The sequence below is a fragment of the Carassius auratus genome, chromosome 24 (assembly GCF_003368295.1).
Source record: "Carassius auratus strain Wakin chromosome 24, ASM336829v1, whole genome shotgun sequence".
Taxonomy (NCBI): domain Eukaryota; kingdom Metazoa; phylum Chordata; class Actinopteri; order Cypriniformes; family Cyprinidae; genus Carassius; species Carassius auratus.
In genome coordinates, this window is record NC_039266.1 from 17,233,405 (window position 1) to 17,258,944 (window position 25,540).

The following is a 25,540-nucleotide window of genomic DNA, read 5'->3' on the forward strand; positions in this document are numbered from 1 at the left end:
ATAGCGACCTGCCCTCTTTTGAAAAAAAAAACGAGTATAACGCAGCCATGCTTTGCAGGGGCTTCAGCCCCTACTCACTGCAAGATAGGGCAAGTCTCTTAGCGGAGCCATCCAACTACACATCGACAGAGAAACCCGGGAATACAATTAAGTTTCGTTAAATTGCGAAAAGCGCACTATAATACGAAGACAGTTTCGCAAAAATGAATGGATATGAATGCATGGAAAACCAACGACCGCCTGCTGAGGAAGTGGAGCGAGCGAACGCGTAAGTGTGGAATATTGTGGGATACATGTGGGATAACGTATATACAACATAAAACAACAAATGCAAAAACAGAACGCTTAAATTGGAACGCGTCTAGTATTAGACAACACGTAATTGTTAACGTTTGCTTACGATCGGCATTCGCGGTAGCCTACCTAACGGGGATGAAGCTTTCCCACGATGCGCTTGCTATTGTTTTTACAGTGCATGGCAAAAAATGCATGCAAAATCAAGCACACCAATGCTTCAATTGGCTTACCCACCGTTTATCGCAAACGCGAACTGGTTTTCACGTAAAAAGCACGAGGGCTCGTTATGTGTTGGTTTCGCTTTGTTTGTACCCGCTTGATTCCCACAGACAATAGATTAATGGACTCTGGGTCAACTAGGTCATATTTTACTGCTCATTATGAGAGCACAAACGCTGATAAATCAGAAGCGCGTGGGTTAAATACCAGAAATGAGAAACTGGTACGAATTATAATACAATGCATAGACAATTTTGATAAAATATGGGGTTTCCCTTTGTTTCTCGAATCTATTCATACGACCATCATATTCAAAAATCTGATTTAAACACTGAGCTGCTAATGATTCAAAGAAAGCTGCGAGACTTGGAACATAAAAACACGAAATAGGTTTTAACGCTGAAGACCCATGAACCAAAGGTGTTTTGCCGGCTGATATCTTGGTATATCGCGATGGTGTATTTGAATTGTCAGTGTTTTTCAATTTTCAGTTAAATATTGATGTTTTGTGTGTGTGTGTTTTTATTCACTATTACCCGTTTGTATGAACATAAACCACTGGAATTCAATATCCTTGCTAATTAAAAACAGCATACAGTAGTAGGTTTTTGTTGAGAGGTCTGTTGGCACTGATGTAAACAGAACGAATTACTGCGCAAACAAACACGACTTTCAGATTTTTCCCAGGCTGTTTGTTGCACCAGGTTTAAGAAGTATGATCTGAGAAATTGTGTGTAACACTCATTAATTACAGTTTCTTTTTTAATGAATGCATACGCTACACATATTGGACATAGTGCAGCAAACTGTAGCCTTCCTTCGTGTGTGTATCTGAGAGAGTAACACACGCTTATCTAATGCATAGCAGCAAAACTATCCAGCTAAACATTGAAGTTATAAAAACGTCCTATCACAGTCTACATACACGAAGACAGCGTTCAGAAATCCTAAGGGAAATTCTGCACAGGAAATGCTGATGAGGGCAAACTTAAATTTCAATAGCTAATTCTCTTTCCTCCTAGTTCTAGGCCTATTACGCTGATCGATTGGCAATGATGACAGACGTCTTGAAAGCAGCGGATGCTATTAAAGGAGTAATCATTAAAAGGAAACAAATAGCGCTGTTACGTCAGAGCAAACGTGCACTCCCTTTACTCTCAAGGACATAAGGAGACGGCCAGGACGATGGTAGCAAACATCTGTTTGCCCAGTGACGTCACCACCCCCATGCAATCCTCTTCTGCTAAAAGCAGATGCCTTATTTGTTTGGCTGGAGAGCCATTAATCCTAAAGTCAGTCAGCGTAGGGAAAAGACTGGGCACAGAGAGAGAGAGAGAGAGAGAGAGAGAGAGAGTGAGGGAGGGAGAGAGAGACCGGTACCGTTTAACAGCACGGATATTGGGAATATTCAGCCCATCTTCAGTCCAAGAAGAAGCTGTTGGAAGTAGGCTACGTTGGTTTTGTCGGCTGTTTTTTTTTTTGTTGCGAATGGAATACAGAACGCATTTGGATGCTTCTTTTTTCGAACATGCATATTAGTTTACCTAATGACGCATTCGAGGGTTGAGTATTTGTTTGCATATTTAACTGGAACCCTATCACGTTTCTAATGTGCATTTTGTGTGTGTGTGTTTTCTTCTTGTAGGTGTTTGAGTACGTATGGACGTGGTCGAAGCCCCTGAAGCCCCTGAAGCTTTTTTGACAGAGCAGAGGTCCTTTCAAGCAGTTGTCCCCTTGTCCCTCTTTGTCTCAAACTGGCTCTGATTTTGAAACCAGCTCCAAAAAATAACGAAGGCCTTATCCCTTTACTGTCAACGTTTCATGTCCATATTTCATCATACTGCGGTTAAGTAATCCTTTTGAGCATTCGCTTTGATTTATTGCAGATCCGTGCTGTGCTTAAACACTTAAAGGGATGGTTTCAGTAGGACATCGCCGAAATGGGGTTTGAAAAACATTAATTTGATAGGAAATACGCCGTAGTAGAGTCATAGCCTACGCGCCGGGACACTAAACCAGAGGCTGGGGAATGACTGGATAAACGAAGGATTTCATGATAATAGATGCTTTGGGTTGCTGGAGAGGGTTTGTGGTATGTTTTAGACAGGGTCTGCGTGATTTGAGACTCTGGCTCTCCGTGTTCACAGCGGACCTTGATTTAATGTCTTACAATTAAGGCACGCGGTGAATGCCAAGAGCGGAGCCTTCCTCCATCAGCAGGCCAAAAAATACTGCAGGGTTGAAAAATGATTCCTGATCATTTGCTTGAAATGCCCCCCCCCCCCCCCCCCCCCAATAAAGCTAGTTCTTATAGTTCCGGTCTATGTGTTTTGGATATTGTGCTAAGCAATTGTGAAAGTATATGTGTACTGCAATCTGGAAAACCACAAAAAAGGAACAATGCGATACACTGCAGAGGTCTTGAAGGTGAGGCGCTGTCCACCACACGTGGTGCTGAATTTCTCTTCTCTTACGGCATCACGGGAAACAAATAAAGTAAATAACCAAAAACTAACCATTTGCACATGTGCAACGAGTGTGTTTGAGCGGCTAATGATAGCTGGTATTTCTAAAACCATAAAACACAGCATGAAGGAAATACACTGTATTTCAGCAACAAATAGAGATCACATTGTTGTTTTCTGTATCTGAAATGATATAAAACAAATCTATAAGTCAGCCAAACATGCACTTACCCAACTGTTTTCGTTGCTCTGTTTTTTACACCACATATTATCTAGAAAACCATAGATGGAACCCACCGTCGCCTGAGAATCATAAATAGACTGACATTAGTGGCAAAATCTCCACAAATATATCTGCTCTGTTGAAAGAAAATATGGGAATGGCCTGCTTAGAGTTGATTTTCTTACCGTAATCTTCAATCCAATTGAACGATCCCTAAGGAGATGTCGACCCCTAACGGTTAAAAATGTATACGTTAGTCTCCAAATGAAGACGAAAAAAGAGAGAAAACTTAAAGAGACAGTACACTCAAAAGAAAATTCTGTCATTATTAACTCACGGCGTTCCAAATTTTTACCGCTTTATTTCTGTCGGAAAACACAAACGAAGTTGTGTTGACTTTTTGTTTGTTTGTTTGTTTTTTATATCAATGGTAACCAAAACTTCCAACATAGGCTACACCAAAAAACAGAATACATACATTATTGCATTACAGAACAGATAAATTACAAAATTGTAACCCCCCCTCATCCCTTAAAAAACAAAACAAGCATACAAATTACAAATCCACCCAAATTTTGCTTCGTTGAGACATAAAGTATATGAATACATATACAGTTAAGTTTAGATGGTTTATTTAGGAACATCATGACAGTGAAGCAAATCATCCTTTAGGGTTAGTCGTGAAAGAGGGTAAGGGAGACACTAATAGCAACAGGAAATGGAGCTTGACTGAAAGAAATAAATAAACTAAAAATAAATAAATAACCTCCCCAGGATTCAAGAAAAGCTAAATAAGTCTCAATAAAGACATTTTTAGGAACAAGGCACCATGATACCGCTGTCCCAGCAGTTACGTAACTCACGTCAGAACATTTCAAGATGTTTATATATTAATATCCACGTCACATTCCTTAGCCGTTTTGCTAAAAAAACAAATAACAAAAAAAAAAAAAAAAGACAAAAAATACCTATTCACACATGGCAAATCTGGAAGATTTATGATATAGCCTAGCTATAGCTGAGAGAATCCCGCATGTCTATACACTAAATCCACTATAACATACAGCATAACCATTATTGAAATAAGCTAGACGCTCAATGCAGAGCGGTCATGCGTCACATAAACTCTGCCATCATTATTCAATTCACGCGCGAGCCTTGACAGATCAGCACGCGCGGGCACGATAGCAAGGCGAGCTGCTTTCGTATCAGAAGTATGCAGTAATTGGTGTAAAGTGACCACTTTGAAATGATAAAATTGCTACTCACTAAAAAAATAAATAACATGTTTCGGTTCATTGTGTTGCTATGCAACCAGTGTTTGTTAAAAGAACGAAAAGAACAGAACGCATGGCGCAAGATTTAAATTAAAAAAATCGAAATGTATAGAGCAACTCCGCCACCTGCAGGAGCAGCAGAAATTAACTACTTATTTAAAAGATTATTGAATGTAAAAAACACATTCATTCGTGGAGTCAAGCATCTATGCCGTTGCTAAGTGATGAATATTGAATATTTAATAATTTGATAAAACGAGTACACATCATGAGTATACGAGGGAACAGAAACAGCTAATCGAAAAAAAGTTGTTTAAAGTTACACACAGATTGTTCAGATTTTAAATAGGTTTACCTCAAAACGATGGGGTCTTTCTACTCACCATGTAGCTATGAGAGAGAGTGACACGTAAATATTTCCTGATAATAAATTTAGGGGTGTAGTTAAAATCAGTCTCAGCCAATGGATTAAAACATGCACGGTACAGTCGGTACAGTGACATGAACATACGGACACATTTTCTTACATAAAGTTTTTATAAAAAAAAAAAAAAAAAAAAAAAAATATATATATATATATATATATATATATATATATATATATATATATATATATATATATATATATATATATATATAGTACAGACCAAAAGTTTGGACACACTTTCTCATTCATTCTTTATTTTCGTGACTATGAAAATTGTAGAGTCACACTGAAGGCATCAAGGGCTATTTGACCAAGAAGGAGAGTGATGGGGTGCTGTGCCAGATGACCTGGCCTCCACAGTCACCGGACCTGAACCCAATCGAGATGGTTTAGGGGTAAGCTGGACCGCAGACAGAAGGCAAAAGGGCCAACAAGTGCTAAGCATCTCTCGGGGAACTCCTTCAAGACTGTTGGAAGACCATTTCAGGTGACTACCTCTTGAAGCTCATCAAGAGAATGCCAAGAGTTTGCAAAGCAGTAATCAAAGCAAAAGGTGGCTACTTTGAAGATCCTAGAATATGACATATATTCAGTTGTTTCACACTTTTTTGTAATGTATTTAATTCAATATATAATTCCACATTTGTTAATTCATAGTTTTGATGCCTTCAGTGTGAATCTACAATTTTCATAGTCATGAAAATAAAGAAAACTCTTTGAATGAGAAGGTGTGTAGTAACTTTTGGTCTGTACTATGTGTGTATATATATATATATATATATATATGTATATATATATATATATATATATATATATATATATATATATATATATATATATATATATATATTAAAGTATGATAAAGATACTTTTAAAAACAACAACGAAGAAAAGAAAAATATAAAAATTTATTCAATATTTTAAAGGGTAAGGGTAAGGGACAGCCACCATCCAATTGAAAGTACCCAATAAATGAAACACAGATGCTTTAAATGTGAGTTAAAAACACTTAACATAAGGTGTTTACAAATATTTTATGTGCCACAGACAAAGTTGTAAAATTAATATCATACGTAAACATAAACATCTCAGTGTGTGTTTAATGTGTGCAGTCTGACACCATGTGGCACAGGACAGTCATTGCAAAAACCATTTACTAAAGCGCGATCTCCTGTGTAGGTGCAGTTTATAATTAGTTGCAGGTACTAACCTTTTCAATGGAGAGTATTGCAGCTTCTTAAAATATATAATAATATAAATAAATAAATAGACATAGCCTATCTATTTTTATTTATTTGCATATAGAAAATACAACATTTAAAAGCTATGGTCCTCTGTTGAACATCTTTTTGATAACAAACAGCTGAACATCACCGCCCATAGCTATTATACGAAAGCATAATGACTAGCAAGTGACAGCACTTGCGTACAAAAAAATCTTGTGAGCGCAAAATTCTTTATGACCACGCGGGGGCGACTCCAGTTCACAAATGTGCCCTCTTTATTTTTAAAACCATTGTCTCAAAAGTTTGCACATTAAATATGTTAGTATGTACACTCCACTCACAAATGCAAATTACAAGATTTTTAGGATGTTTTGGAGATCAGAGAAATGCAGTGCTCTTTTTTAGAGCGAAGGTACAACTTAGACAAGTAAACAACTATTAGAAAATTAAGATTTTTTTTCATGCTAGTTCTGCTTTGAAGATTATATTTTAAATTAAAAACATAAATAAAAAAGTTACAAAAAAATCAATAACAACTTGTTGAATCATCCACTGAAATAACCCCCATTGTGATTGGTTAGCTGACTAAAAAGTGACAGTAATGAGCACAGTGTTTTATCCAAAGTTGAACATTCTTTAATTCTTGGTGCCAAAAAAAAAATAATAATAATAAAATAAAATACGCCAGCCTTTGGTGGACAATAATCGTTACTAAAAATAGAGCTTATATGAAAGATGTCTATAGCATCCACCTGGAAACAACATTAGCACAGAACATAGGCTATTTCATAATACATTTACATTTAGTCATTTAGCAGATGCTTTTATCCAAAGCGACTTACAAATGAGGACAATGGAAGCAATCAAAATCAACAAATGAGGACAATGGAAGCAATCAAAATCCACAAAAGAGCAATGATATGCAAGTGTTACATCAAGTCTTGGTTGGCTTAAAGGGTTAGTTCACCCAAACAATGAAAATTAGACCATAAATTACTCACCCACAAGTCATTATGTCTATATGACTTTATTCTTTCAGACAAATCCAGTCAGACTTATCTTAAAAATTGTCTCTGATCTTTCAAGCTGTTTAATGGCACTCAACAGGTGTTGCAGTGCATCAGTCCAAAAGAAGTGTAATAAAAATTGCCCATCCATAAAAAAAAAAAAAAAAAAAAAAGTGTTTCACATGGCTCAGGGGAGTGAACAAAAGCCTCCTGTGGTGAATCGATGCTTTTTTTGTAAGAAAAATATCCATATTCAAAACATAATAATTACTTTAATCTAGCTTGCCCTCACTGTTATAAAACAGAAGCAGTTCCAGGGGAATGATGCATGAGGTTGAGTCTCGTGAAAACCAACGTTTATTAACAGGAGCAAAGGAAGCAAAGTTTCCTTACTTTAGCAAAGGAAAACCAGTCTCCTCTTGGCTTATATAGAAATCCTCTGACATTCTTCTTTACAAATCCTCGTTTTGTACTTCCAATTAGTGACCTTGTTTTGTTATGATCTCTCCCCTGTGCTTCTGCATGAATCACTTCTGACTGACTTCCGACCTCCATAGGTCATCAGCCTGGAGCTGCTTCCGTTTACAACAGTGAACGCAAGCTGGATTAAATTTATTATTATCTTTTAAATACTTAAATACTTAATTAATTAATTAATTAATTTCATTTTGGGGTGAACTAACCCTTTTATGCATATTTATATATATATAAATATATATAGAGAGAGAGAAAGAGAGAGAGAGAGAGAGAGAGAGAGAGAGAGAGAGAAAGAAATGGAAAACTAGAAGTAAATGAATAAAGTGTAAGTCTAAAAGGAACCTTGGAAAGATGGAAGAGATGCATTTTTAGCCAATTCTTGAAGATGGCTAAGGACTCAGCTGCTCGGATTGATTTGGGCATGTCAATCCACCAGGAGGGAACATTTAATTTAAGAGTACATGAAAGTGTTTTTGTGCCTCTTTGGGATGGCAAAATAAAACAAAGTACACTTGCAGAATGCAAGCTTCTATGGACAAAAGTCTGAAGTAATGAATTTAGGTAAAGGGGTACAGAGCCAGTGATGATTTTGTATGCAAACATTAATGCCTTGAATTTTATGCGAGCAGCTATTGGCAGCCAGTGCAAACTGTTAAACAGATGTGTGCTATGCAGTCTTTTTGGCTCATTAAAATTAATCTTGCTGCCTCGTTCTGGATTAATTGTAAAAGTTTGATAGAACTGACTGGAAGACCTGCCAAGAGAGCATTGCAATAGTCCAGCCTAGACAGAACAAGAGCTTTAACAATGAGTTGTAAAGCATGTTGGAAACAGGATGGAATGAGAGGTAGAGATGAGTGTCATCAGCATAGCAGTGAGATGAAAAGCCATGTTTCTAATTAATAGTAAAAAGTAAATTATTTTTTTTAATAAATAGATTTTGTATGTTTCTGCACTACAAAGCACAACTGCGGCTTGAACACAGTTGCCCATTGGGTGTACGCAGATGGGCAGAGGAATAAAAGAGCTGGGGTGCTTTTGTAAAGCTGTGAGGAACCCGTTTGGATTGTTTGTTACCGTTTTAATCCCATTAATTAAAACGTTAACCTGATTGGGCAGCGCGCGCTTAATCCCGATAGGCGAATCTTCTTCATATTAATAGCCCGACTTGAGATAATGATGTAAAAGACTCCCCCTTCTGCTGCTGATGCTGATCGCTGCCGAGATCTACAAAGTGCGTCTCAACACGATAAACGCAGCGTAGAGCACTTTAGGAGGAGCCTCACTTGACAAGCGCAGCGGCCATCAACATCAACTCCACTTCATAAAGTAGAAACTTAAGGAGAGGACAGCGGCTGAGTGAAGCCCCATCATCGCATCCGATTTTCGGGAGACTATGGACAGGAGAATAAACTTGGGTGGTGACATTTTTCACAAAACTCTCAGCGCAGTCTCGAGCAAAAAGATGGACTCGTTCCGACCGGCTGCGGGTATTGATCTCGGTTCGCGGGACAGCCAGTCGCCCCTCAGCTGTTTTGAGCAGACCGACCCAGACTCAGTGCAGCCCGGTGGGAGAGCGGGCACGCTGGGTCTGCCCACCGGGTCTTTGTGTGTGAAATACGGCGAAAGCACAAACAGGACTTCGGCTGCGGAGAGCAGTGGCGGCGAACAGAGCCCAGACGATGACAGCGACGGCCGATGCGAGATGATGCTCATGACGGACGGGAGAACGACGGTGCCCGGTGCAAAGTCAGAGGGAGGTAAGAAAAACAAAGAGCAAAAAGTCCTGAGACTAAACATCAACGCCCGGGAGAGACGGAGAATGCACGATCTGAACGATGCGCTCGATGAGCTGCGCGCGGTCATCCCTTACGCGCACAGTCCGTCTGTACGGAAACTCTCCAAAATTGCCACCTTGCTCTTAGCCAAAAATTACATCCTCATGCAGGCACAGGCGCTGGAGGAGATGAGACGGCTGGTTGCGTATCTCAACCAAGGCCAGGCTATCTCTGCCGCCTCGCTGCCCGCGACCACAGCTCTCACACCGGGGTTGAGCGCATACGAGCAGCCGGCTGGGTACCCGTTCCCTGCAGGAGTTGGAGCGTCCTCCTGTCCAGACAAATGTGCCCTTTTCAACAGTGTCACCTCCAGCCTCTGTAAGCAATGCACTGACAAGCCTTAAACTCTGCAGCCGACACTGGTAGAAGCACATGCGCCACATTTGACTCTGAAAAAACGAGACTGATGTCTGCCAGCAGTCTTGCAATGAAGTCGCTATAGAAGAATGCTTAAAACTTTTCTTACAACTTCATTCCAAGAAACATTGATTGTGTACATACGGTATAGCCTATACTTTAAGTGCTGTAGGAGTGGGATGAAAACCAAACAAAGTCTATGCCTGATGATGATAATGATGATGATGAAGAATGAACAGTTAATTAACGTGGACCCTTCAGAATGACGTGTATCACTGACCTGACAACATGCAACCATGTTTTACCTTGTTTATGATGCCAAACGTTTTAAGGTTTTGAACTTGCAATAATGCGTATTCTTACTACTTTGAATTTATGTTATGTAAATGTTTGCTTTCAAGTGACATCTGTGTTTTACAAAGCAGCTGTTGGAAGGAGCGGCGTATCGGACTTTATTCCAAAGTAGTCTACGTGTTATTTCGAAAGCTTAGTTGAGATTTTTCATTGAAAAAATTGTAATATAATATATAGTTATTTTGGTGGAATCTTAAAAAGTTGTTTTGCATTTTTCATTTCTCTAAGTGGATGAAATCAAGTGGGTCTGCATGCCTGGTCTGTTTATGCATTGTCATCATTGCTGTAAATCTCGCCGATTTGGCATTTTACAAACACATATGCAGTTTGGCTTGAGACGTGGTGGTTTCAACTTGTTGTCAGGTCGAGGCGGGAAGCAATGTAGATATATTATTATCAATATGACCACAGAGGGCCATTTGTATGTGTTGATGTATTGGAAAGCTTTATTAAAATATTTTGATCCAACGTTTTACGCCTGGTTGTATGTTGTGATGCCTCTGGTAGTAAAGTGATTCATGGCTTATGTTGGCTCAAGAGATTACGATCAATAAATCGCAAGGAAAAATATTTTACTGATGACACGTAATTTGTGAAATTATAATGTTCGGCATCTGGCAACAATAATTTAGTTACTTTTAACTCAACGAATTAGAATCAACATATTTTTCTCTTTAAATTAGTGTTTTAAATTTTGTCATCGCTTACATAGAAATGCCCTTGGAAAAAAAAGTCAGACTTTATGAACTACACTGCCCTACGGTTAAAGGAGAATGTATGTTAATACTATAGGATACAGCTTAGTCACCCCGATCGTGATCATAAAAAAAAAAAAAAAAAAAAAAAAGAAATCCGTGACGTTGTCTAATAATGTTAATTTGAAAACAATAGTGTATCAAAATTGTCGACTGTAATACCTATATTCTTTTTAATTAAACACATCGTTAAGGCAATTAAACCTGCTGGATGTGATTAAAGAACATAATTACAACACTGTTCACTGCCGTAATTGGGTGTCTTTAATCACAGGAAACAGTCACGAGCATCAGTGTCAATGTCATTAGTTTGCATTCTTCTAGTTCGTCTGTCCATCACAAAGGGACGATTAGATACGGACTGGAAGATACCCTTTCACATGACGCTCATATCAAGTGCAAAACTTCGTTTTCACTTTAAAACTTAATTTCTACAACAAAACACTTAAAGAACATTTAGTTTAGGATTTTTTTCTTCTTAAAGTAAAAAGTCAAAGTTCCAAGAATGCTTAAGGCAGGGAAAAAAATGCAATATTCAACGCAGTTTTATAATTATATAACTATACTATAGGCTATATATTATGCCACTAAATCACAAAAAATCCTTATTCAGAAAATCTTTATTTTCCTAAAAAAAAAAGTAAAAAAAAAAAAGGGAAAGGTGAAAGCTTATGAAAATTACACGAAAATATTAAGAATAAATAAGGAATAATTATAACAACACAATTGCAACTGCTACTACTACCACTACTCATTATAATAATACTTAGTATAATAATAAACACAAATGTGAGGAGAAAATCTCAGCATTGTTAACATCGAAGACTATATATGTATGTTACCGATGGATCAGATAACCAACAGTACAGTTGACTTCGCTTCTTTATCGAAAGCTAGTTTTAATTGGTCTGGTTAAGACGGCGGATATATTTGAGACCAAATATGAACATTTTGAAAACCAAATATGTTCACCAAAAAAGTAAGAGGTTCTGGGTGTCTCAAACAGAACTGTTCCTAACAAATAATTTCAACAATTACTAGAGGTTTTCTCGCACTCCATGTGGCTCGTGTATAGTTCAGCACCAGGGACAGCACCACCACAATACATGACTCTCAGTATCACTGCGTGACATCACAACCTTTGTAAACTACGTCAGCGGAAATACCTTTTCAGAAAAAGAGAATAAGGAGAGGCGAACTAAAAGGACTAAGTAGAACTGCCAGGACCATTTAAGAGTTTTGAACCAGATTGTCGCTCAGTTTTATAAGGGATGACCTGGCAACCCCGCTCAGCCACCGTTTAATGAGACAAAATCATACATAATTAAAAAAGCCAAGCCCCTTCTAATTTTACATATTAGCCAATTACAAAAATCACATGAAATCAGATGCGCAGTAAAGAAAGAAAAAAAAAAAACATTCTCTGCCAATGGAATTTCAACGGACTATGTGTGTGTGTGTGTGTATATATATATATATATATATATATATATATATATATATATATATATATATATATATATATATATATATATATATAAATGAAGATTAAAAATACTATGAAACAATCAAAACACACACAGACACACAAATACATCAAAAGTTCCCTAATCCACAGGACCACAACGACAAGATAGGAAGAGGTTTTTGAAACATCTTAACTGTCTCCATTGTTTTCAACTCTGTAAATTAGCCATTTGAAAACACTGGTATTAATGCTATGACTCTGTCCTCTATAATTCTCCGCACATCACAGATGTGGAGACACATGCAGGAGTTGTTAATCAGGGCCAGCAGTAATCAGCCATCACAAAGCCTTGCCTGGATAAATACTGTCAGCAATTACTGTGTGGAGTCAACTACTTTCAGGACCCCATTTACATGATTTCCATCATTCGCTCCCATGTTCACTTTCCCAGTGCACCTAGTACTGCCTTTTCACATACCTTAACAGGCAGCGAGATAATTATGACAGTGCATTAATTATAGATTGCATTGGGATGCATTATTTAATACAGCAATTAGTTCACAAAGGGCGTAATTCAAAAGTATTAGGATGGGATCCATCAAAAGCAGTGGGATGCGTAAAGGAAGTGGTATTACACAGATTCTAGAGCTTGTGCTGCTCAAACTCACATAAACTCCAAACTGATGGGGCAACTTGAAGAGATAACCACCTTAACAGTCACACAAAATCAAAGCAGTGTTTGTATTCATGAACCTAATAAAGCTTAACCTGTCTTTACAATGCCTGCATTGTAGATTCAGAGGTCATGAATAAAAGTGAAAGATAAAAAAGGCGGCTTTTCATAAACCATAAAATATCCAATTTACCATATCAAGAGCTACCAGGGCACCTATTTGTAATATTGATGTGATGTATGTTGAGGGTGATAAACAAAGTATACATTAAAGGACCCTATTGGACGTTCCTCTTCATATCAGCATCAGACTCAAAGCATAGGAATTGAATCATCTCTCTGTTCCTATACCAACAACATGAAGAAATATGCTGTAAATGCGACAGTACCCCAGTGTCACACAATGTAATTCACAATTGGTTGTGGGAGAGCTATGCATAATGTGGGTTTTATAAAAAAAAATTACAATTAAAATTAAAAGGAACAGAGAGTGAAATGCTCAGTGTTAAGGTTAGTTGTTCTTTGAATTAATTGTCAATGTGATTTTGCCAATGGATGCACTGCATGCCGATGCACTGGTATGATTAATTTGTAGATGAATAAGGGTAAGAAGTCTGAAGTTTAAGTAAAAACTTAAACACCATTTTTCCTTTGCAAACAGTAATTATGGCAGATTTTATCTAAAAAAAAAAAACAACAAAAAAAACAACAAAAAAAAACAACAAAAAAACAAGACATATGAACCTAAAATTCCATATATATATATATATATATATATATATAATTTGTATCTAACTTAAAAAAATGTTTTTTAATTGTGATGCAATTGAAATTTGTTTAGAATTTAGGTCATGGTAATAAATGTGCATCTTGCATTTGGTCTTAAAAAAGATTACAGACTTCAATCACTTGATCTTTATGCATGTTTATGTGCTGTAATTATGCCAAATTCGTCACTGAAAGTACTGCAAATCTTTCACTGAAATCAAATCAGTCTAGATCTGTCACTTGTGATTACGAGCTATTCTTCATAAACAGGAATTACTGAATTACATTTGTATTGTCTATTGTCTGGATGAATAAGATTAATGGACAGTTTTATTATCTTAATCCCTTACCAAAACTGTCCTTTTCTTTAAATAATAATCTGATGTTCTTGGAGTTGTTTTGGGATTACAGCTTTGCTCAGACAGGGTTCTAATTCACAGTGCTGCTAGTGAAAGATTAGTTTCAAAGGTGATGGACCAACGGCACCAGTAACTACGCTCTCGTTAGGCTTTGAGGGTAAAATTTTTCAATTTGTAATATACACAAATTTTCAGTTAAACCCAATTAGAGACAGTTTAGGGGTTATGACATAGAAAATGTGGTAATTTGTTTTCAATTTACTTAATTAAAAGCAGCAATGATATAAGCAACCATGTATCTGAAAAGTAAAAAAAAAAGAAAGAAGTAAAACTACCTTGGCATTGAAGTTTCATTATATGAAACTGTCACATAATCGCCATATGTGTTCCCGAAGAGAAAAAACTGACAAAGTGTGATCACAGCCTGATTCTTGCCATTTCAAATGACTCATTTATAAAATGTTTAATTTATACCACTGTAAATGGCATATGCATATTAATGTGTATATTCTAAGGTACAATTATGGGGGTTATGAGCATCATAGTCCAGCACCTGTTCAGGACGATCACAACATGCACACTGAAGGGCTGCAGTCATGCTAAAAAGCTCACTGACCCTCATATACACCATAACCAGGGGAGTCAGTCAGCAACATACCCAGCCCTGCTCCCTTGCTCCATGAGCTAGGCCAGGCATTCAGCATCAGCTATATGAGGCACAGAGCAGACATATGGAGTTAAAGCAAGACCCCTGCTGATTTTGGCCCACGATTAATGTGTACATTAATGTTCTACACTACGCATGGTGTTTATCTAAGGCTTTGTGTTCCTAATGGGAAATAGGGAATTAACTATTAATGTATGTATGTATATATATAATATATATATACATACATACAAACATATAATTCTCTATACATAGATAGATAGATAGATAGATAGATAGATAGATAGATAGATAGATAGATAGATAGATAGATAGATAGATAGATAGATCGATTGATTGTTAATGCAAATGCTGAAAAACAAACCGGTTAATCAACTGATCAGTTTACCAATTAATCTGCAAAGACAATAATCTAGTGCAAGATAACATGAATAAATGCTACAACAGGAACAAACAAGATAGGGTGCAGGACACAATGAATGAGCAGCTGGGGATGTGTTTAAGTGTAACACTCACAGACATTACGCTCCTCATCATCTCACAGCCTCATTATCAGACATGTGACTGAAAATCTCATCGGTGCGTTAGTAAAGGAAAATCCTCTAATGAACACTCCACTGTGTATTTGCATCAATGGAAAAACCACCAGGTGACCATGCCCATGACACACACACACACATGCAGAATAACTACTAGCCCACTGTCCTTGGTTTCCTGGTGGCCTTCACCTTGCACTTCTCCCGACACACTGAATTTTATGGCTAATTCCCGGCAATTTCTCCAGGCAGTTTCAGTGGAAATTCCTGCAGGAATAATGTGCATAATTTGCATGAATCATTCTGATAGAATGCATATCAGCATGTAGACCCTCCCCCGTCTGGCAGCGCAGCACTTAGTTTGTAATCAAAGCTGACTTCTCTCCACCAGCGATCACAGAATCTAAAGGTCTGACCACCAAAGCCTAAGCCTCATTCGTTTAATAATCCGTAGGAGCCACAAAAAAATACACAATAGAATATTATTTAGAGAGATGCACTGATATGGCAGATATAATAGCTGATAATTATTTATATTTTGAAGCTAATAATAAATATGAAATATAGATGTCTTTGCTTCGTTATGTTATGTATGATTACTTTATGTTGAGTGACAAAGAAAAAAACAGCTTCCAATTTTAAAACAGTAGCAACTTCGGAATATAATCTTTTTTCTCTCACAATCATTTAGTAGGACTACTATACAATAAAAATGATAAAACCTTAAAATTTTTTCAGTAATGACACAAAAAACAGCCTTCAGAAGACAGCAAAACAGTGAGCATTTATTTGGTGCCACGAAGAATTGGCACAACACATGTGCCCTTCCAGATCCGGTGCCCTAATGAAGGTGACAATTGGACAGTCATCTGCTAGGTGGATCTTAATCATAATAATCCAGGCCAGGGAGCACAAACCTCTGTAACAAAGCTCTAAATGACATGTCTGCACAGACCACCTCCTCTCCAGGGGGTGGGGTGGTCCCTCAGTTAACACAGGTTTTCGGAAAGCCAGACGATAATTAGTAAATGATGGCAGTCACATTAGCCTCAGCCAAAGTGGATTAATTCACTTCGAATGGCTTGCTTCCTAAACCAAGCCATTTTCACATCTCGTGATTACAAAAATGGTTGGTTTTTTTGGTAGTTGCATTAACAGTATGAACAAACACGAGAGCATTTGTGTGCAAAAGGACAAGACTAACTACAAAGGTCTTCCACAAAACACCAGGAGACAGAGTGAATGACCCAGCACAGTGAAGCAGCATCTGTTTCTGTGCATGTGCTGAGCAAACAAGGCAATTTAGGGCATGTCAAGGGATCAGCCCATAAACACAGTCCCCCGCCTCCATCCGAGCGCATGCTTTATTCAGTCAAACACCCTAAAACCAACAGCTCTTATGTCACCGAAGTGCTCTGACACTTAATCCGAACGCCGTTTTAGGACTATTGACATCCACATGCGTACAATTGTTCTGCTGGGAAAGGAATGATGGATGACGGCCGGTGGTCTAGATGCCTGTGTGCTGCCTGATTCACAACATCATGTTACGATAACGCTAAGCTGGAAGGCATCAAGCAGTTTATATGGTGAATTATTGATTACTATGAGTGGTCCTAATGGTGGTCTTGCTGTACTGGGCTGTTTAAAAAGAGAACGACACATTTATCAAGGTTCTCAGTCAGAACTGAATATCTGCCAGGGATCTTGCAGTCTAGGGAATTTGCATTGGCCAACACTGATCCTGTCCAGCTGTCCCGCCGTTCACATGATTGCTGAACACTAGAAGCATATCATAATCTTTATCGGCTCAACTGCTATGGTTTATTTGCTAAATTCAGCATTAGAGCTAATATCAAAACATACCTCTTTGTTATAATGTGCATGTGAGCAGTTCTCTTGTGCTCACAGCAGACTAAATTTGTTGTAATGAGACTGGGAGCATGGCCTGGCAACCTAACATTAACACACAGTCAAACTGACACCCTATCAGAAGACCCGTCAGTCCCCGTTATATATGGGACAGTGCTGCATGGACCGCAGCCTGATCTTTAGTTTGTGTCGTGCTGGGGGTTCATTGCTAAATGGGATGTAAATGTGAAATACTGGTCATTTATGCAAAGCAGAAACTGAAAATGTACACAATATAGGCTGTATAGTTTAACAAGCAGTTTTAGGATTTGTATTTGCAGGCATGTAAGCAAAACTTCAGCTGAGACTGATGCATTCTGACTGCTTGCCTTCAGGGCAGAGCCAGCGTCACAGTTTTCATGTAGCAGAATACATGACAACATGCCAAAACTTGTCTGATACTCCTGTACGTTTAATCAGAAATCAGAACAGCCTCATGTACCTACCGTCACCTTGCTGTTTTCTTAGTAGATGAATTTTTAAAGATTTGAAACCACATTGTCTTAGGTATGTATAGGGGATTGATGGGAGTAATACATAAAAATAAAATAAAAAACACATAAAGAGTGAATTCATTTAAAAACAAATAAATAATAATATAAAAATAATTTTATATAAGAATATAAAAAAATCAAAATATAATGGTGCATGTACCATCTGCAATTTAAATATATATAAAAAATGTAATTCAATAAATTCACAGAATTGCAGAAAAAGCAAACAAAAAGCATTTTAGTATTAAACTGAGGTTTAGTTGACTTATTTTCATAAATTACATTTTCTGATATACAGTATATCCTCTCAAATATAAATAGACACATACACAGAAAAAAATACACACACAAAATTAAAATTACATTTCAAAATAATCGCAAATAAATAAATAAATAACTACAAAATAAACTACGTACTAATTAAAATAAAATTATATGCATTTAAAATAAAGTGACATGAATTTCTTCATTCTAATTCTAATACTGATTACAAATTCACCTTTAAATTCAGAAACTGAATTAGAATTTAAAAGGCATTCTCAATCCTGAATTGTGCATAACCCTGGTATCTAAAGTTAATAGAAACACATTTGTTAAAGAGGCACTTAAGCCAAAAAGAAGTTGGCAAACACAGTTCTTTAGTACTTTTTTGAAGACAGAGCATACAAAACGTTCAAATAGATCAGGTCAAATAGATCATGTAATAAGGTGCCCATTCATATTACGCAATCAACATTGATAACAGAAGAAAGAAAAGAGGAAATGGAAAATTAACACCTGTTATTAGACTGATTGGATGTGAGGTGTAGCTAATTAAAATACGTGAGGGTGTCCGCCCAGCCAAGGATCAGTCAATGCTAATGAGGACCAATAGGTTTGTGCGCTGTAATTTGCAGCTTAATGAGTCTGGTTTAAATATAAAGTTTGGCAGAGCGATGGCTCCAGAAAGCGAGGACAGTAATCACAGCTATCACTGTAATCTTTTTCATTATGCCAATTAAGAGTCATGTTTTACAACCTCAGCAAAAATCCAGACCTACCACAAAGTGAGGCAAAATTAAATTATCCTAAAGGCTTTTTTTGCACAATAAAAACATTTTATTATTAGTCAATTAGCAGGAATAGTTAATGCTTCAAGGTCACCCACCCTTGTCCTGTCTTACGAGCCATCAGTCTCCTGTGGAGTATCCAGCGCTGTACATTTTAATGGATGAGCTCTATGTCTGCTCGCCTCACGTTAATGTTTATCACTGAAGAGGTTTAGCTCACTGTTGAGTCGTTGCTCAGAGACATAGTGCAATGAATCAAGGCTTATCTGAGCACTTAAGCTTGTCAATAGAGTGACATGGGGGTTTCGCATTTGGGACTTCTTTGTGAACAAATGTCTGAGACTCGTATTGTATTTTGAGTTTAACCATGGAACTATGAGGCCCAATTCTAATGAACTAAGGTACATAAATACATACAATTTTGAGTAAGTTGAGAAGATGACCAGTATAAAAAATAAATGTACTCAAAGCTGTATGCTTGTCTTTAATAGAAACAGAGAGTTCACCCAAAAGTTGATGGTAGCCATTGACTTCCATGGTATTTTTTTTTTCCACACTATGAAAGTCAATGGCTACCGTCAACTGTTTGGTTACCAACATTCTTCAAAATATCTTCTTTTGTGTTCTACAGAAGAAAGAAACTCATCAGGTTTTTGGAACAACTTGAAGGTGAGTAAACAATTCGTTTTTGGGTAAACTGTCCCTTTAATGGATATTAAATATTAATTATTATATTGCAGTTCAAGCCAAAGGATCTATATAAAAAAGACAGTACTTCGAGGACTACAAAAGAGACGTGTTTAACATGTAAAGTAAAATGAAAGGTGCCATCATTTATTCACAGGGTGATAGTTATTAGCAATTTAGTCCTCCTGTCAGATACACCCCATTCATTTACGCAGGATGCTTATTGTTATAATTAAGATGTAATTTATCATCAGTAATGAGCCAGATTAAAAATAAAACATGCTGAATACTCAACATAAGTGCTCTCTAATGGTGCTCTCTTGTTTCAAATGGGGATTCAACCACCTATTATCTGAATATATAAATAAAAACTGCATATCTCAATCAATGCATTTACCTAAAAACTGATCAGCTATTAAGGAGTGTAGTCTGACATGATTAGAGTAAATAAAATATAACAATTCATTAAGAACCTAATGACTGTGGCTGAAGTCGTGCATATTTTAGATTAAATAAATAACTCTGCCAATTTGACATCTAGAGAAGCGAGTCTTACCTTTAGTTCCTGAGTAGACATCCGAAACTTATATAAGACTTTAATTGAATAATTAATTATAAACACAGCACAAAATGATGAAACACACACACACACACACAAACACACACACATACAAACAGAATCTCAGCACAGACACTAGCATACAGACACTTTTCTGCACTTTATCTTTTTATTCTGGTATTATTTAACACAAGTGTTTAAGATTAAGTTTTTTAGTATTTAAGTATTTTTCTTATTTACAAATTTACATAAATATAATTAAGTAATATATATATATATATATATATATATATATATATATATATATATATATATATACTGTGATTTAAAAAAAATTAAACAACACATAATTTTCTTAGAAACAAAATGCAAAATAATTTGCATGCTTATATAAAAAACGGTTTATGATGAGACTTGTACCTTGATTGTACCTTGCTGTTATACAACGACAGTAACAAACAGTATATGTCACAAGTATAACATACTCTGATGTCTGAAACATAACTGTAGTAGTATTTGTTCATTGTTGCGAGGGTAGCTGATAAATAGTACGTCTCATGACCTCTACAAGTGCATCCAGTAAATTTGCATTTTCTCCCTGATCTTAACCTGAAGAAGGGCAGCGCATGGTATATTTCACCAGGCCTGTCATCCACCCTCACGCCCCTTTCAAATTGCTCAAGAACTTAATTCTATCTTTCCACGGTCAAGCTATAATACTGACAAAATTAGCATAGCTAAGGTTTGGATGCATTCCCAGGTTAGCGGTTGTTGTTTTTCCACCATCTTCTCTCATCTCATCTGGCCTCGACTTAGATAGAAAACACAACCTCTCCTTGACAGTCTCACTTAAAGATTCAATGAAAAAAAGAATGTTTATGTAACGTGGATCTTGTTAAGGAGATTTTCCAGGCCTACTGACAGTGATGTGCACCGGGAGTGTGTGGGGATGACGGTTGGGCGGGAACGGGAACACTGCACCACCACACAAAACCAATTAGAGAACTATTTTCTCAGACAGGTCAGGGCTCCGCATCGGGGCGGACGGGCGCTAGGTTTAATGTCTTGATTAAGCTGACATATATGTCCCCTACACCATCTTAGAACGACAATCATTGAGATTTCAGCAATCAGCCGAATCACTTGCCCTCTTCAAGTCCATGTTGAGTTACCCGTGCCATCAGACTGCATTTTCCAAGTGAACTGGTTTGAAAAGGGGTAATTGGTAGATAACGGCAGTAGGAGATGACAGGGCATTTGTCAAAGATGCAGAAAGGAGACTTGCCTCTGCGTAGGCATGTTTCTAAGAGGTCAAGCCTTGGAGCGCACCTGGGAAGCTTCTACTTTTAAGCTGGGTGTTTGTTATTACAGCATGCCACACAATTTAGAAAAATTTGGAGGTAGCCTAAACAAAACAATGGATGACTTGGAAAAAAAATATTCTAAATAGAAAATGATGAAAACCACTCATCTCTACCACTTAATTATGCTCAGTATTTAGCAATAATTTGTATAAGGCGAACCATATTAACTTCAAAATTCACATTTATAAAAAAGTAAAATAGCTAGAGGAACATTCAGCATCAATGTGTCCTTCCCTGATTAAGATATCCCATAATCCTGTGTGTGTGAGCTGGCGGATGAGAGAATTCAAACATGTCTGACAGATTGGTTAAAAGTGTCCATATTTAGTTTTTTTCCACTAACAATTAAATTTCTAACAAGAAATAAGCATTCTAGTCATTAAATATTCACTGGGTTATCTGTAATGCTCACTTGAGTTTGTTCAAGCTTTTTAGTTTCTTTAATTTGTACCTTCAAACAAAACTGTTGTCATTCACTGTCTAGGCAGCAAGATAGCAACCTGCAGTTTAGGACACAACCGATATACATGCTAACAATTAGCAAACAAACCACTGGTATGTAGCTACTGCCTTGATATGAAACAATAATACATAGAATTTCCAAAATAAAAGTCATTAAATATATTTTAATAATCTGTGTTGACTCTCTGAATAGTAAAGAAAATGCTGTGCCTTGCTTTATTTTTTTTTTTTTTTGGCAGAATGACTTTTCAGACAGGCCAAACAAAAACATATTATACATAAGAGCCTTACATTTTCCTTTATACGTTTACAACCTCTGAATGTGTTTGTGAAAGATATCCTTTGACAGCACCTCATGGCAGAAGAGGTTGGAAACACATTGAAGGTGTGATGTGCACAAATACCATAAAAAGACCAGTGTAAACTACATGTGACGTGGCATAAATTGTGTGTCTCAAGCTGCTGGAGAAAACAGAAACACAGAGACAGTAAAGAGCACAGCAGATTTAAGGTCTATTAAATGAAATAAGCTGCAGGCAGACGGGACTGAAACAAATCCGTGCAAACAGGACAGAGCTGGTTTCCCAGCTGTGAAGGTGACTGAGGAAGCCTTGTGCAGAACAAGCCCTCTTGATTAATCACATGATATTTACAGGCTCAGACATAATCGGAGATCAGGGGATCACAAGTCTATATCTCATGCTGCCCAGGAATTTACACAGCGCAGTTAACCTCATAAGACACTAAAACACACAGATTTGTGCACTTTCTTTCTCACATAGACACATGCATGTAAAAAATGTCCATGTGGAAGGAAACTACAATTTGCAACAGTGAGATCCTGGACCACAAAACCAGTCTTAAATAGCACAAGTATATTAGCCAAACATACATTGCAAAATTAGCCAAACATACAAATGCCAAAAATCATTAGGATATTTAGTAAAGATCATGTTCCATGAGGATATTTGTTAATTTTCTACTGCAAATATATATAATTTGTATTTTTATTTTTAAATTTTTTTTGCAACCTTAGATTCCAGAATAAGATCCAGATTTCAGTCAAACATTGACATATCTCAACCAACCATACATCTATGGAAAGTTTATTTACTCATCTTTCAGATGATTTATAAATCAAATTTTTGGAAAATTTACACTTAAGACTGGTCACAAATATTTCACAAAATATTTTTTTTCCCTTTTTTATTTTCTTTTGTTATCCTTTTCTTGTGTGTTATAGCAATGTAAGCCTACATTAAAATATAAAATCTTTTGAAAGTTTCTGTGTGAAAGTGATTTACATCAATGTTGAAAAAAATATTAGTTATTATATATATATATATATATATATATATATATATATATATATATATATATATATATATATATATATATATATATAATATTTTACATTGATTTTATGATAACTTAATATAGAAAAGTATCAATGTTATTTTAGCATCACTGATACCATCATTTTTGTTAATATTTTGAAATCATATCGTAGTTAAAATATGAATCTATTAAAGTCTAAAAAAATATCTATGTTTTAGTTTGTTTTTTATTTTGTTTTAGTTATTTTAGTACTTCGAGTGGAAATGAAAATTATAAATGTTGTAGTGTAGCTGGATAGCTGAACTAGCTGAAAATAAGTAAATTTTTCTCTATATTATTTTATTTTATTTTATTTCAGTTCATGTTTATTTTAAATCATTTTACTTTTAGCTAACGATAATAACCCTGGTAAATAACCCCACTGAAAACAGTATTTTTTATCATCACCATTTTCATGACAGAACACTATTAAACATAAAACTTCATTTAACATGGTGAAAATGACATTGTGTAGGATATTTTCATAACTTTCTGAGAGAAATTAAAAAATAAAATAAAATAAAATAAAATGGCTAAAGGGTGAAAGTGAAGATTGTGTTTGATGAGACTGTCCACTGTAGTTGAAGAAACACATATAAACCCTGAACATTTTAGTTTTAAATAACAAGTTATTTTCAAGAGAGTTATTTTCCTCTTAAAGGTATCACTTAAACTAACCCTTGGCAGAAGCGATTTGTGCTCAGTGACATGTCAGCTGAAAACATGTCGTTTGAGTGCTAGAGGTATGTGGCATTAGATGTGGTGCCTGACCACTGAAGAAGTCAAACAGTCACACGGCTGCCCTGCGTCCGCCTGTGGAAAATGTCACTCCCCAGGGGTCTGTCCACATACAGATGCGAGTTAGACTCCTCTCCCAGACACTGCCCACATGCAATAACATGCCAAAACACAGACAGCCCCGGACAGACACACATATTCAGAGCTCTGCTCTTTGGTTACAAATGCAGATGGACAGAAATATCATATTTCATCGTATTTCATCCAAAATGAGACTTTTCGGTGTCTCACAAAACGTCAGAGACAAATTTCAACAGCATTGAGATTTTCCGAAAAAACCCATTTAGAGGAGATGATCACCTCACCTATTTGTGATTTCTATCCTAACGATGGAGATGCTTTGGCAAATTGTTAGTCTATTAGCTGTGAACATTTCTGTCATTTGCTCTGTGTGCAAGATACTTCCCCACAGTGACGAGTCCCATTAGAGCCAAAGAGGCAGAGTAATTTATGTGTCATCTCTCTTTAGGCTGAGCTCGCTGATGATTGTGGAGACTCTAGCCATCCCAGTAAAATTTAATCACATTTGCTTTTGTCAATGGCGCCCCGCAACCCACTGCCAAGATTTCACAACACTATTGTTTTCTTCTGAAACTTCCCTTCTTTGCAAAGCAAATGTGATTTCAGGGAGTGTGTCAATTCTTACATCACCCATCTGGCTCTGACCCTGACTTTGTTGACACTGCTTTACTGATATGGCGGCAGAGTTGACTCGTCAATTTGGCAAAAGGCCACCAACTATAAATGTGAAGCCACATTATGTTGGTACTCAACATTTTTGTCATCCAGTGGCCTCTTTGGAAATTTGCTAAGGGACTCTAATTGTGAACCACTGACACATACATATAGTTCTCTAAATGGATGAATACCAGTGAGAGATCTCTATTTTGGCATGCGAAACGATCATGCAATCGTCAGCTTTGCTAAAAGGTTCTGCTACGAGGAAAGCAATTAAAGTTGAATCACCCTAAAAAATTAAAAAGCTTCATACTTCCAAATATATTTTCAGATTTGGTAATGTTGTCTTCATGTCAACAACACAGGAATATATGTAAATCTGCTCAATAATATTGCCTAATCTGTCCTTATTTTTATTTTTATGACTCTCTTTTGTTCTTTGTGTTTCTTTAATTCAACATTAACTCACTTGCATTTTGTTCAAGTCAACAAACGTTAAACACAAAAGTCAATGTGATGCAATGTTCTTTTGATCACCGTTCATATTTATTATATGGACAAAAACAGTTCTTCAAAATATGTTTATGTTCCACAGAAGAAAGAAAGGTGTTTAGAATTAGTTTGGAGTGAAATGAAGGTGAGTATGTGTTGATTACTTTGGTGAAGAATTTTAGGATTATTTGAAGTTATTGTTTATAAGTCAATGTTAAGAGAAATGTGGGCTTTTATCTGTTTTCATAATGTTTTTATAAAATACACTGTAATCAT

The 25,540-nt window shown here is 36.5% G+C and overlaps 1 protein-coding gene and 1 long non-coding RNA gene across 2 annotated transcripts; both read left to right on the plus strand.

Moving 5' to 3' along the window:
* The first annotated feature begins 44 nt into the window (after window positions 1-44).
* LOC113042470 (uncharacterized) lies at window positions 45-2,808 on the plus strand. The gene is made up of 2 exons (XR_003275583.1): window positions 45-268; window positions 2,162-2,808. It is a non-coding gene; the product is annotated as an uncharacterized LOC113042470 (long non-coding RNA).
* Window positions 2,809-8,782: 5,974 nt separating this feature from the next.
* Window positions 8,783-10,635, plus strand: LOC113042471 (class E basic helix-loop-helix protein 22-like). Its single transcript, XM_026201348.1, has one exon. The coding sequence runs from the start codon at window positions 9,015-9,017 to the stop codon at window positions 9,798-9,800; it is 786 nt and encodes a 261-aa protein (XP_026057133.1). The 5' UTR covers window positions 8,783-9,014; the 3' UTR covers window positions 9,801-10,635.
* Window positions 10,636-25,540: the final 14,905 nt, after the last annotated feature.

Excerpts from the sequence above, each read along its gene's own strand:
- LOC113042471 (XM_026201348.1), top strand. The coding sequence starts at position 9,015 with ATGGACAGGAGAATAAACTTGGGTGGTGACATTTTTCACAAAACTCTC.